The sequence below is a fragment of the Haemaphysalis longicornis genome, unplaced genomic scaffold (genome assembly GCF_048455015.1).
Source record: "Haemaphysalis longicornis isolate Haplotype H1 unplaced genomic scaffold, Haemaphysalis longicornis Haplotype H1 scaffold_2, whole genome shotgun sequence".
In the NCBI taxonomy this organism is placed as follows: Eukaryota; Metazoa; Arthropoda; class Arachnida; order Ixodida; family Ixodidae; genus Haemaphysalis; species Haemaphysalis longicornis.
This window is the reverse complement of record NW_027526295.1, coordinates 260,806,926-260,822,057: the sequence shown is the minus strand read 5'-3', so window position 1 is coordinate 260,822,057 and position 15,132 is coordinate 260,806,926. Positions and strand designations below refer to the sequence as shown.

Genomic DNA, 15,132 nt, shown 5'->3' with positions numbered 1-15,132 from the left:
CCTGCCCCTACCAGGGCCTTTTACCCCCCAAAGGTCCGAGTGCTAGTTTCTGAGACGCCTCAGCAGACACCATGGAAAACTATCACACGTGCCTCCGAAACAAAAATCAATAACCACAATCATACGAGCACAAGCCCATTCAATTCATGCTCCAAGACAGATCCCGATGCCTAGATTTCTGAGATCATCCCGCAGACACAATGGCACTACCTTTTCGGCATCTATCCCTCGATCAGCTGAACCTCCGTTATGGTTTTCTTTTTCGAATAGCTGGCCCGTCTTACCGACCAAGCAAAAAAAGTAAGGGGAAAGGAAGGGGGGGGTGGTGGACTCCAACAGCAGGTTGATTTATAGAGGTCCCGAATAGGGGTCCGCATGAATAATTAAACAGCTTCTTCGTATCTCTTCCAATAGCATTCCCCTTCCTGCATAGGCAGAAACCAAAACATTGAAAAAATATATAATCCGCAAAGCAAGGTAGGTAGGTGGGAAAAAGGTTTGTTGAGGCTGAAATACAGACAAATTATGAGAGGTGAGCGGCCTTCACAGTTCAGAAGGTCGCGCGCCGCCCGTGTACATGTGGTGTCCCTCTGCATCAGGCTGCAGCGCTGCTCCTGCAGGTCCGAGCTGATCAACGTGCATTCTCACTGTTCAGGGCTGTGAGAAGGGAGGGGAAAGGGGCGTTGAGGCGTTAGGGCGTAAAAATATGAGCTGGGCACTGCTAGCAAACAAACTTCATTAGCAGTCCGCAGCGCAGCTTCTGAAGACCGCTCTCCCGCCTAAGCTCTCAATGGCTTTGCCCACAAAGTGTGCGTAATGATCGTACCACGTTACAATTGGAGCTCGTGAATTGAGCTAACAATATCAGGTGAACAAGCTCGACGCGGTCCGCTCGTTTTTCGGTCATGCGCTGCATGCGTGACGGGAAGGAGATAGATGGTGGCTTAGTATAGGCGCGTTGCCGAGGCCGAGCGAATTGCGCCCGTTAGCACTGAAGATGACAGAACAAGTGGCAATCACGATTGTGTGGGTCAAACATTCGCTTGTTAGGAAGCTCTAGGACGGAACGTAAAGAACAAGGTTCTTTTTACATCTCCTGCAACATAGAGTCCTTTTACGCCTAGTTTTACGCCCCCTGCTGCTAGAGCACTTCGCGACAGTGTGGACGACAAGCTGGCGACACGGACTGATATCGTTCCATATACTAAACCGCCAAGACAACCGGCCACACCAAACGGAGCCCAGAGATAGCACTTGATAAGCAGGTCGTTCGGGCTTCGCTGACACGAACGAGCGACGCGGTCTGTATAAAAGCGGCAGAAGTGCAGAATAACGAAACAAAAGGGAAGCCACGGCAGTGTGCCCTGCCGGTGGCAGTTTTCAGCCAGGTAATTCATAGCAGCGGGGCCGCTGCCTAGATGGCTTTCCCCCGTCCCGGGGGAACAGGTCGCTATCGCAGTGGACGCTTAATTGTCGCCCCTGCGGGCCGACGAGCGGGAGTGCGCGGCGTTCCCCGAAGCGCGCGGACCAAGTGCTCGCACACGTGACGCCCATATTCGCCTCCCGGGGGACCAGGAATGCGCCCGGGAGCGAAGCCGGGCGTTCATGGTCGCGGGCCTCTCGCTTAAATTAAAGGCGCAGAAAAGCAGGTGCCGCACAAGAGGGAGGGCCCGATTAATCGGCCTAATGGCACGCCGGTCGCCCCGTGATTGGAGCCGACTTACCCAATGGCAGGAGCGCGACCTTGCAGGTGTTGAACCCCGTAACAAAACAGACGGGGTCCAACGAGTGGGACCCTTTCGCCGTCCGCCGCAATGGAGCCCTCACGTTTGGAGCGCGTGTTGCATTGACAGCGTCAGGTGAGTGGCTTCAGCAGCTAACGTGCGGCCGTCGGACGAGCGCCCCTCCGTCGGGAACACAAGGATATATATACTACCATGAACGTTGAGCTGCTGTCAACAGGCCTGCTCTCACAGGCCGAACAAAAGTTACTTGTCGGGTGACGTTTGCTTTCCTTTCCTATGTATTTTTGCTGCGCACGTCCTAACGGCTTTGTGTGGTACCACTGAAAGTGGGTGTTGAGGGCATAAAAAACTAGCGTCCTTGGGAATAAGAATTAAAGGAAATGGCACTGTAGTAGATCTTTTTACAAACGAAAACTATAAGATGGAGAAAGAAAGTTTCCTGTTTACTGTCTAACCCGCACAACTTCATGTGGCATTAGATCAAGATGTGCTATGGCATGCTTGAGTGGCTTTCTCCATTTCTCCGCTTTCGGAAGGAACCCTTCAGGCAAAGGGGGAGACATTGACATGAAGCTTAAGTAGTTACAGAGAGCGACGGTGGGAACCGTTTCTATAGCGGCCGCTAGACGTCAAGCAAAGTATCTCGCAGGTCGTTTGATTGATTAAACGCGATGTGGACGTTTCATTTGGCGCAACGAGAGGACCTGTTCTTATTGAGGAGAAACACGTTGAGACGGTATTGCTTAGCATTCATCAGCAGCAGCGGAAGTGCTCTGCTCACAGCAAAGTAGGCCGCTCCATTGTCACCAGCGCTGCCACGTCATGGCCGCCAACATCATCCTGTACCAGGACGAATTTTTCTTCAACTGCAAAGTTTCCGAGAAAGCTGTACAGCTTTCCTCTGTAGCCGTACGGCTGCATTTTAGGTGGACGTCAAATTTTCCTCCGCAGAGACTTACACCACCTTGGGAATTCACCCTAAATCATGGCCGTCGATGTGCAGCTGCACTTCGGCGGAAGTGGCGTTCCGGCTGTCGGTGCCTCGTAGATGAAAGAGGCGTGGGTCATCGTTGCGTCCGGGAGACTCGTTAAGCTTGTATCGCAGCCTTAGTCTGTACGTGGAACGAACAGTCTGATCCCCGGTTCGTCCATGCGTTATCGGATTCGGAGGGTTGTCTTTATTTAGCCGCAAAGAAACTTCAGCCCACAAGCTGCTGCTTCAGGTTGCGGCCTAGGCGGACTAAGGAATCGCCTCCGGGATACACCACCTGCGGCATCTCAGCGGCCCATACATAGTAACGGTGTGAAGCATGTTTGTCCACGGCTGGTCCCTGTTGGATGGTATTGGATTTTGGGTGTGCGCTTACACGGTGGTAGCGGACGTGGAACGTCCGTGGGGACACCTCGAATGCCGATTAGCTTTTAAGGGGCAGTGTCTGTAGACATACATGTCCCGGCTGCTTGAGAGCGTATCCATCGTACATGACCGCGAGCGGCCTGGGCGGGCTACAACAGATGACTGTACTTTGGTAGTTTTGTGATGGTGACTTACAGTCACTGGCAATAGAGTAGCAGTGGATTACGGTGTGGCTGCAGCGACCCAGTAGTTTTTGGACCTATTTAGGCTGAATTGTACCGACTAGCGCTGGTTGCTCAGTCCTCGAGCACGGTTTCAGTTCGCAAATTACAGCACGGCCGCGGAAAGTTTAACGCAGCGCGGTAGTTCTGGCCTCGATGGTATTGCCGTGTCTCAGCGTGAACGCGCCAACTTGGCGGTGGCCTTATCGTGGGCGCATGATGAGAGTCTCCCGCCATGAAGTCCGCTTGAAAAACGAACTTTGGGATTGGTTCATGGTGTTACCGACACGTCCGGCGAAGGTATTTTATTTTCAGCCATCCATTAGGACGCGCAGTTTCTCCTCCTCCGAATTTCTGACGTCATAACCTCATAGGATTTCATCATCTGTTGAAAAAAAAAAAACTGGTATTTTTTCATCAGAATGATGCACGGGCTCTCCCGGTAAGAGTTTGGCTCGTTATTCTTGTACAAGTGCTGTGACCGTCTTGATTAGATTGTTTTTAAAATGAGTGCGAGATGCCTTCAACCTAAAACAGAACGCTCCCTTCAGCGCGTCTTCGCCCTGCCACCTGCTGAAAATGCTGATGCGTTCGATTTGCTTTCACCGCTGTTGAGGATGCGCCGTCATGTAGAAGGTCACGCATCCCGGGGAAGCTGAAAAGTACGCTTAGGTTATGTTTCAGTGTTTCTCGCTGTGCTCGTTGTAGGACTCTCTTCCCTTTGGAGTCGAAACTTGGACGAGAGATCTACCCTGCTTCCGGTGGCTGGAACGATGTTGCCTTGTTCGTCGGCTTGCAAGGGGTTATCCACAGAGGTTACCCGCACCAGCACCAGTGGCTCTATTCTCCACTTGGAAAATTTTCCGTGAATTTACTACCTCCACCGGAAACGTTTTCTGATTGGCTCTCAGCTGTGTCACGGGCATTTGTCTGACAGAACGGCTGCAAGTGCGTTCGCCATTTTGACCTTTCATTACCGAACGGCACCACTTCTAGGGCTTTCCTGTTCTTTGTCCTCTCATTGTATCATACCCATAGCTGTAATCGCAAAACTAGTGGAAAGACACAGGATAACATGATGTGCTTTTAAACACAAATATCAGACCCTTTCCAGCCTGGGAAGAGGGAAGTTCAGCGAAGCTGGCACTCTGGAACATTTGCTACGTTGGGGTGTAGCTATATTGAAGATATGCTATATTGAATTACAAGGACAGTGGCTTGATCTCTACGTCACAGACTAAGGACACGCATCATTCTTGGGTATAAAAAACGACGTTTTATTATAGCGCGGCTACGCCAATCACAGTGCAGGCCCTAGTGCGCCGCACAGGTGGCAGCCGAGGTGCGCGCTGCATTGCACATGTGGCAGGGGGTAGATGGAAGCCGCGCGGGGCGACCAGTATACACGAATCGGGAAGGAGGCGGCGGCGTTGGAGAGGATTATAAAGTGGGGCTCTAAGCGCACTTTCTGCGTAGATGGCCATGCTTCACTGCGCAACACACAATGCGGAAAAGCCAGCTTACAAAGACCCAGCTTACACTGATCTTCTTAAAGTCGGCTTCACTTCTAACGAGAATGAATTGCTGGGGAGACATCTTTTTAGGGAGTATATAGGACATTTTATATCAGAATATGGAGGCTCTAAGACTTTCTTTTTTAGAAATTTTCCATACGCTGAACCCAAGCCGTTGAGGGAAGTTTGTACACCACCGCGATAACCTGGGGGATTAGACATACACAGCTTCGCTGTAAAATTTCGCGAGCGAAAATGCAAGCTTTCTTTGTGTTCGGTTGCAACGTTGTGACGTATTTAAAGCGTTTGGCGGGAAAGATGACGTCGCACGTCAGAAACTTTAATTTTCGCGAAGTTTTTGTTTGCGCAATGGCCGTATTACAACCTCAGTGCCAGCAGTGGGAGGGAAGGTTTCATGAAGTACCAGCCAAACTGATGCGGGGTGACTGTGGAGACATCTGCGTTATGATCAGATTTAGCTTAATGTGTGTACCGTGTGTACCGTGCGTACCGGGACGCAACTGCGCGTGCCAGTGGCGTAGCCAGAAATATTTTTCGGAGGTTGTTACACGCCTTCAGCAAAAACACCTAAAAGATAACATAGCAAACCATTTCACTTTTAGTTTCTTATCTAATTTACTTACTTTTTTGTATATTAATATACTCTTACGGAGTGTGGACAGCCCGGATAAAAAAAAAAGGTAATCTGACAGAAAAGGTAATCTGACCGAAACACACCCCTGGTGCCTGCGCGTGCGGGCACGGCGAGAAGGGCCGCCCTTCCGCGGAACGAATTCGCGGGCACTGCGAGGCGGGGATCAGCGGAACTACGCCAACCTATGGGAACGAATGCGCACATGCCCAGTCGAGTCCCGGTACGCAGGGGGCACACGGTATGCTAAAACTCTGTTAGCAACAGTGTACGTATAGCGGCCGACGCCTCCGTTCAACGACTTCAATCCAGAGGTGTCCATGAACAGCTAAACAGTTTTTGGAACGCCAAAATTTTAACTCGAGTTGGTCAACGGCGTACGGAAACGGTCGATTAGGTGTGGCGCAGGCATCGACTCGTTTTTTAAGTGTCATGTATTCAACGAGGTCATTACCGCATACCTTAGTAACCCTTACGTATTACTCGTAGTCGTCACCTGTCGGAGGACAATACCCGCACGTGCACATGACACATTCCCGCGTTCGGGATATTTTTTTTTCATTTATCTAAAAGCTGTAGTTTTAGTATACACCACGTGAAATATTGTAATTGGAGAAATGTTAAGAGCTTGGCGTATGCAGCTACTGCAATAGGTCGTATCACCTATAGCGATAATCGCCTGTAACTTTTTTTATGGCGTCGTTGCAATCTCACTACGTATTTCAGCTTCCACGCGAAGCCGACCCTGCCCTGAGACTGGGTCTGAGTGCGGTCGTACAGCGATATTACGAGAAGGGTGTTACAAGAGAAAAGTTGGTTTAAACAGGTGGCAGGGTACTTGAGGCAGAATTTAAAGACCACTAACAGAAAAGCCTATGAAAGTACGAAGAAAAATGAAGCTGAGAGTGACGGGTTATGCCAGCCCCATAGTAGGAAATTAATAAACCTCACCAGCTCCCATATAGATCACAATTAACTAAAGGCAGTTTCGCAAGTGCCGCGATGAAAAAAAAATGTATTTTTCTGTAGCTTATTTTGTGAAAATAACAATGAAAACACGTGAATACGCAACGCCAGGTACGTACAACGAGGCTGGATTAAAGGTGGGTGTCAGCCGCGGCCGAGCACGTTCGACGCCTTTCTCTCGCATCGCCGCCGTTAGTATCGCCACGGTTCTTCCTTTCTCCGTGTCCTTTTTTTTTACTTTCCGTAAGCGTAGTTCCCTCCCCACCCACTTTTTCGGGGAAGCGAGCTGCACAACGCGCCCCGCTTCCCAAACCCGATGAGAGGAAAATTCACAGTGCAACCCTTCGTAGAATCTATACGAAAAACGAGGAAAGAGTGGATGGCTTGGGCGGGGCTCGCGTCTGATCACGCAGCGATAGCTCCCGGACGGAGAGCCGATTTCTTTTGTGTTGAGGCGTCAGAGTTTCCTGCTCAAAGCACGTTTGAAACGGGTCCACATATTTCACATTAACGCTTTTTGGATGAGAAAAATTCAATGCTCCTTTTGTAGCTACGTAGAAGGCGCGGGGAGATAGTTTACGGCCAAACCATTTTCGCATTCGACTGGCATGCACCGGGTCTTTTTGCGTAGCTCCGGTCCTCCATCGTACGCAACTTTAGTTTTTTAACACTCGCAACGTTTGCACGGCCCCGGCAATGTTCTTTTGGTCGGCGAACATTGCCTCCTTGGCCGGCGAACCCACGCTGCTCAGAGACAAACACCTCTACGTCGACCTAGGCATCATGAATCGTACGTTCGGACCCACAGAAGCTCGAGCCGCGGCATGTAAAAGCTCGTTTCGTCTCCCGCGCGCAAAGGGGGGAATTGTTTGCTTTTGAGGGAAGAAGGAAAAGAAATGAACTGGAGATAATATTGAGCTTGTTAAGGATGATAATTAACAAAAGACGCAGGGCTGCAGGGGCACGGGGGTACGGGCCTAGCTCGCGCATCGTGCTCGGGGCAGTTGCTCGTAATCAGCGCAGCGAACGGGCGACCGGCCAACGTTACTAGAATAAGTTGCGACCGGCTGTGTGGCTCCCTTCTTGCCCGGAGAAGAGTCTCGCGTAAAGAGCTGACATTTAACCAGGCTGTTGAATAAAGTTTCTCTCTCTCTCTCTCTCTCTCTCTCTCTCTCTCTCTCTCTCTCTCTCTCTCTCTCTCTCTCTCTCTCTCTCTCTCTTCTTCCGCGGCAATCTGGTGCCGCTAAACTCGGTAGATTGAGGACACAAGCAAGCTTGACCTGACGCGGCGCATACTTCGAAGACGCTAGGCTTTGTCCCCTGGAAGCTACCTTATTCTGTGAGCCTCGTCATCGCACGTTGTCTGCCGCTTGGGCTCGTGCTTAGGCCACCCGTCGCCTTCCTTCGCGTCGTCCGCCGTGGAGGGCCTACGCCGCCACCTTGACATCATGAGAGAATCGCCCAAAAGGGGAGTAGCTGCTATTCAATCACTGCTGCAGGATCCGCTCAGGTCGACTGAACAGATCCGCTCGCGCCTGCGCGCCGTCAACAGAAGGTACGAGGAATTTAAGTTTTTCGATAAGCGCATCCACGACACCACCGATTTTGACGAACTAGAGGCCGATCTGTTCCAGAGCTTAGAGTATGACGAAAAGGTCATCGAGATCCACACGAAAGTCTAATTCGCCTTTGAGGGGTAGCAGATGAGGGGATCACCTTTAAATCTCCGAACGCCATTTTAAAGCACCTTTGGGATGGTCCCCTATAGAATCATTTAAATAAGAATAACCTTATCAAGCAAGCCTCTTAAAGTGGCGATCACAGTTTTATCTTCCTTTGAAATTAACTGTTGAAAGCGCGTCGTCCTGTGTATTTAGTTTCTTGGCCAACGCTTTTTCCGCGCCGGTTTTCACGACGATAACTTATACATTACATTAGACGCTTCATTCAGTAATTGGAAAACCTCGGAAACTAGTTCAGGTGAGCTCCTGCTATTACAAACGAAAGCAGTAACAATTCTATTCGGTATACCAGTCACACAGTTCACATGAGATACATTTTAACAGCGAAGCTGTTTAGCAAATCATAATTTTTTGTACAAAAGTCCGCAGTTAAAAATACAAGCGCGGCCACTTGAGCGCGGGCCTCATGGCGGCCGCCCGGCAGTTAACAAAACGAAGAAAATGCCTAGTGCTCGTGTGTGTGTGTGCCTTGCGACGACCGCCCCGCGGCCCCTGCGTATGTTTGTCAAGCCAAACAGACCCACTTAAAGAGATTGGCCAAGGTTACGGCGATTGCCCGGCAGTTAAAAAACCAAGAAAATGACGAGCGCTTGTGTGCGCATGCCTCGCGGCGACTGCCCAGCGTCCCCGGCGCACGCTTTTCTAGCCAAGCATACCCACTTAGGTAGATTGACCAAGATTGGTTAAAAACCCGTAGCGATCTCCGTAATCATGGCAACACTTGCTCGGAACGAGAAAGACTCCAGCGTTCGCCGTAATCGTGGCAACACTTTTTCCGAACTAGAAAGACACGACATGGCGTACGCCCCTCCAAGGTGACGCCCAATGATTATCATTACAAAATAAATAATGAAAGAAGCTCGCACTTATAGAAACAATGGCAACGAAGAAGAAACAAATAGGCCGCAATCGTGGACTTCAACCTTCATGATTGTCGTGAAGGTTGCGTACAGATTCGTACAGCTACCTTCAAGTCCTACGCGTTAGTGTGAGCTCCCTCCATTTTTTCACAACATTGGGTGTTCGCAAAATATTTATTAATTTTGTTGTCCCTCATACACCGTTGGTGATGTAATCAGAACACGGGAAAGAGAACTGTCCAGCACGGGCTGGTGAAGAGAGCCCAAGAAGCCGGGCTTAGTGCTCTACAGAGACAATAATTCCGCATCCTCTTTCCTCCCTTTGGTTCCCCATTGCAAAGTATCGCTGGCCAAATTTAAGCCCAGACATCCGCTTCCGACCTAATGTACGGATAAGAAGGCCACCAGGAACAGCGAGGGCTGTAAAGCTCCTTAATTTACGTACCCCAGCCGTTAAATAACTATAATGAATAACCCCTACAGTTTCGCCACTCTCATTAAGAGTTACAAATATACTTTTGTTATGGTGCCATTTGGTGATAAAAGTTTACTTTATTTCCTTTATTGTCGGATGCCACATGCACCTTCTGCTTACTTTTTTGAACCATGTTTCAATGAAATGTTTGCTCGTTTTTTAATGTAATCTATTCACTGCGTTAACCTTTCCTCATTCGCCACTTAACAAACGAAGCGTGTTCATTTATGGCAATATTACCGGTTTCCCTGATCTGGACACCTTCAAGCCGCGGCTGTGCCGCTTTTCTTCTTGGGTTCGATCGCCGCCTACAGCGACCGTCATTAACAAGCGTCCCACTCAGTCATCCATGCAAAACTTATAAAACTGCGGTAAGAGCTGTACGGGCTGTGGCATCCACCTGTTTATCACTGCCTTTTTTGTTTCCAGGTCACCAGGGCCAATTTCAGGAATGTCTACCATGCTGTAAGCAATATTCCTTATACACGGCAGAGTGCACTGTGGGGCCACTCCGTTAAATTTTTTTGTGTAAAGCAGCGTCGAAGACAGTAAAGAAAAAAAAAATCGTGTCACAGGACGAGCACTGAATAACCCAAATTATTCACATTATTAAAAAAAATGCGATAATAATTCGGAAATGTTTCAATCACTATTCCTAATATCCAAAAGGTACGTATCCGCCCTATTGGATTCGTTCAGCATATCGAAAAGGGGGATATTCTGTTCCCTATTCGAATCGAGCATTACTGCTTACAGCAGCCTCGGTTAGGTTGAACTGTCTATTGTTGCATTATCAATCTATCATTATCATTCATATTATTGATTTATACAAGCCCAGAAAAAAAAAAAAACAAGGTAGGCAGCAGAAAGTGCAGCCTTGGTCAAATCTTTCTAGACCATGCCAAACGGGCATAGGCCACAAACATTCAATGTTCTAGCTTACTTCTCAAACGAAGCTGAAACTTTTTATGCTGGAGAAAATACCTTTCTTTTTACTGTCATAACATGAGTTGGTCGCAGTTAAACGTCAAGCTTTTGCCTTGAGTTTTTGCAGACCAGAAAACGTTTACGTGGCCTAGAAAATTTTGACAAAGACTGTACCTCATGCCAAAAAAATTGCCGAGTACCTGGTTGCGCCGATGCGAATAACGTCAGAATACAGTTAATTGTGTCTCTGCTTCTGCCTCTCCCTGTTCTACTTCTCTCTCCCTCCGCATCCTCCGATCCGATCCCACTTCCTTTACCTTCTCCTCTCCTTTCCCCTCATCTCTTCTTCCTATTCTCGCTCCCATTCTCCTCCTGAACTGCGCCGCCATCCTTTGCGTCCCTTCTCCTCTCCCTCCCGTACCTAACTTCTCACTGTGCACCTCTCGCTACACCCGTCTTCCCACCTCCCCCTCATCCTTCCTGCCCTATCCCACTCCAGCTCCTTTCCTCTCCTCCCGGGTAACGCGAAACCGGCGACACACGGGTGACTCAAGGTGTAGTAACAAGTTGGCTTATATCGTAAGATTGGAATGCAGAGTATGCGAATATATGTCTCGCGGCAGGAGCAGTTTTTAATAACTCCGAAAATGCCCAATGCGTGAAAGCCGGTGTCAGCGTCCAACGCGTCTTTCCGCATTACTACTTATGACATCTCAAGCAGTGAATGGCGGAACGGGATTGGTGGAGCTGTCTTCGGGTTTTTCTGAAAAAGAACGCGTAAAACGTATACCAAGAAATTGAGCTCCATCTTTAAGCCTTTTTCTTAAGGTAACAGCAAAATACGACAATGTATACGCGCAAAAAAAGGGTATCTGCTATTCTAGTTGGGCGTGCTCCTGAATAAACCACTAAAGCATGACAGTTAATGCGTAAAATAGCCTAACCATTAGCTCTAACTGCGGACATGTTTTCAAAAGACATGAACTGTGTGCTGGGGACGCATTACGACACAAGGAGCCTCACCTCAAGCGGCAGGCTTTGTTCGAGTTGCGACTTAAGTGAAGTGCTGTACTTCGGTGAAAAGGGGCAGCCGACAGACTTATGAAGGCGGTCACGAGTACAACCGTCTGTCCTTACCGAAAAACACGCATGCACGTTACAAACAGCTGCGAAATTAGGATTGTATATAAGTAGAAACTTCGAGGGGACGAAGCTGGCTGTCGGATTTCCAGTTCAAGCTCTCTGCTCCTTCTTTATGCTTACCACCGCTCCTTTACACCTGCCTCTATCTCCCCTCCTTCTCTGTGGAAGCCGCTCACGACTTGATGGAAGTTCTTGACTGTTTCACTTTTTTGTGTGTGGGTGTACTTGCCGCGCTCTTTTATTTAGCGAAAAAATAAAAGGAAAACTCTCAAGAGAAAGGACGGCTTTGAAACTTTATTTCATAATAGATAGATCACCGTTGGCAGTCAAATAAAAGCTGAAATAGCTATGAAAGCTGTGATCCTTCAGTCTAAACGTTTTCAGCCTTTAGTGTGTCCTCTAACATGGAGAAACCAGGTCCTTGAGTGTGTCTAAGCAGTTTTCTGTTTTTCTTCCAGGGCAACAAGACTGAAGCGACAAAGAAAAACAAGGTAAATTAGCTTTGATAACTAAAGCGATACAAGCCTCGGAGTTCAGCTAAACATACTTTAATTGTTACAAAACTTTAAATGACGTCTGTAGTTTAAAGTTTAGTAGCGTATACCTCTACAAAATAAGTGTGCACAACAATGCTCACAAAGGAGCTCGTCAGTACGGATTCTATTTCATATAAGCGCGCCACGCGTGTTTCCACAACGTTTGTTATAGTCATGTCATCCTAGTCATGTCATGTCATCCTAAATGTCATCCTTACTTGGAGGTGCCAAGACGGGTTTCTGCCACGTCATAGTAGCCGAGAAATGAAGAAATATACCCAAAAGGTGAAGGATCATAACAATGAGAGGACGCTTTTGGCAACTGTACACTGGCGCTTTCACAATCAGTACACAATGAAGAGTGCTTAGGTGTCCTGGAAATTTTTTCCATCCTCCACGAATTGGCTTACTGGGCGAGCTTCACAATGAGGTATACAGATTACGTTTTTCAGCTCACCCATCTGTCTGCGGTTGATTGATTGATTGATTGATTGTTGTGTTTAACGCGCCGGAGCTATACCTGGCTATGAGGCGCACCGTAGTCGAGAGCTCCGGATTAATTTTGAACGTCTGGGATTCTTTAATTTGCGTCGAAATCTCAAAACACGGTCGTTTTCGCTTTTCGCCTTCACCAAAAAAGCATTCACCAATTGCTTCCACCAACCCGGCTATGTCGAGAGAGAGAGAGAGAGAGAGAGAGAGAGAGAGAGAGAGAGAGAGAGAGAGAGAGAGAGAGAGAGAGAGAGAGATTAAATGGAAGAAAGACAAAGAGAGGCCGGCCTGATCGTTTAGCCTCTGGCCGGCTACTCTGTGTGAGGGTGGGGAAGGGGGGAAAGAGCATAGATAGAGGGAGAAAGGTATGATGATTGACATGGTGGTAATAGTATAAGTATGTGCAAAATGTCTACGCATGTACAGTGCATGAAAAGATCACTAGGGGCTACTTAAAGCAGAGCTTTCTGGCGAATGCTTTTATTGCGAACAAGGGAGCTCTTGCGCTTCTGAAACGTCATTTTTTTAATATAATTTTTGACTTTGTCAGTGACTTGTGTTTCAACCTTTGTATTATGTTACCTGATCAGATGGTATGCTGTCCAACCATCGACTTCAGCAACTAAGACACGTGATTCAAATGCCGCAAAGTTCAACGGCTTGGCGCATGCAGAGAGGAATCGCAAAGAAATTGAAACAAATAAATGTTGCTGTAACTTCGATTCAAAGCTCACAAAATACGAATGTTATACGACAAAGCCTTGGGCCCGTGCATGATACCAAAGTAGGAAAGTATTGTGGTCAGCCTCCAGTCCGGCCAGCGGCGCCCTTAGTAAAATGACTCTGCAGCACGGGTCTTTGATGAAACTTGTGCGCTTCCTCCACCGACCTCGTTTCTGATTTGCCGGTCGACGTGCAGTCCACCCATGGACCGTTTCATCCTCACAACTCGAGTCCGTCCTGAGTACACCAAAGAACAAAGCGCGGTACCAGCCGTGCACATTTCTGCCAATGTTGGCGAGATAGGTTGGTGATAAGGAAACTTCGCGTCTGCTCAGTTTTATTGGGCTGCCGCTTGGCAGGGTCGTTGCAGACCGCACTGTTCCTCGCTTTCGTTCGGACGAGGTCGCTTCCGATGACCCTGACGCTCCGTCCTTGGAACACGCAGTTCCCGTGGCCGTCATGAAGCACGACTCGTGGACGCTGTCCAAATTCAAATGGAAAAAGGAGAAGCAGCCGCCGGAACCGCCGCGTCCGAGCAACAAGCCCCCGGACAAGGCGCCCCAGCCGACTCTTGTGTCCCAGGTGGACCCCGGCGTCGACCAGGCTGCAGTGGCCAAATACAAGCGCAACCGTTACATGGACCGCAAGGTGCGCTCCTTTGGCTGTGGATAGTAGGGTTGTCGGGAACGTCCGCTCCGTTCTTTCCCGCGGGAAGAAACCCGTTTTCATCGTTCGATAGAGCTGGGCACGTACCGCTTTGTCTAAGGCGACCACAATTACTGGTTGGGCATCCGCCCAGGCGCCAACTTGAAAAGGAAGCGATGAAGGGCGTTCTCTGAACTTGTTTTGTCGTACTTCTTTCGATCGATCGATTTACCAGCGTATAAATCAAGAAACCGGCCAAGAACAACCTGAGAGTCCGGTGCGTAATGAAGACAAAAGAGGCTGCAATGTTACATCGGGATCGAGACTGTGCAAGCCGACACGACGATAACCCTATGGCCGGCGGTCGGGTGCGCGTGGCGCGACCGTCATGCAAACTGTCGCCTGGGCAGCAAGCGGTGGGCGTGTTTCCATGCTTAGGCGGTGTAACGCGTCCATATCTCAGGGCGCAGTGTATGCGTGGTGGGCGTTGGCAGCAGACAGCACGTCTGCCGTCTCGGAGTTACCATTGCGGCCATTCTGCCTTGCGAGCTGTCCCCACGTCCCTTCCATTATCGCAGCTTCCGCAATAAATTCGGTGACGGTACGCAGCGTATTGGGCGCGATCACTCTTTAGCACCATATGAGGGGGCCGTCTGAAAATACGAGCCGTGTTATCGCGGTGTTACGCTATACCCCTTTGCGACACGCATTAGCATGTGGCCGTCAGAAAATTTTCCAGCTGCATGTGTATGCTTTTGATAACCAAAATTTCACTTAAAAACCATAAAGAACTCGGTCTCATAAGTAGTTAATAAATTAGGTCGTGTCCTAATCGTAAACACGCCATCGTAAACGTGACTACCGCTTCCTAACCATTGCAACAATAGAAAACGTATACACGTTATTGTGATCCTCAGCCCTTATATTTAAGGTAACAGCTTCAGTTTTACTTTAATAAACGCTTTAATTAGACAGAAAAGGTAACATCGAGAACACTTACTTGCCGTGCCGTAGATTGCAGAGGCGTTCATCTAGCTATCTTGTTTTGGTAAAGCATTGGTGGATGGTAAAGGTGCGGCATTCACAGGATGGCAGCACCATTCCGTAGAGCGGGAAATGCGAAAGCCGGCTGAG

General features: G+C 48.8%; 1 protein-coding gene across 1 annotated transcript in view; it reads left to right on the top strand.

Moving 5' to 3' along the window:
• LOC144168612 (uncharacterized) overlaps window positions 1-15,132 on the top strand; it is a 63,773-nt gene that overhangs the window by 35,368 nt on the left and 13,273 nt on the right. Inside the window, exons 5-6 of the mRNA XM_077697558.1 lie at window positions 9,962-9,997; window positions 12,061-12,093. Coding sequence (XP_077553684.1) covers window positions 9,962-9,997; window positions 12,061-12,093 — 69 coding nt within the window. The remainder of the gene's footprint in view (window positions 1-9,961; window positions 9,998-12,060; window positions 12,094-15,132) is intronic.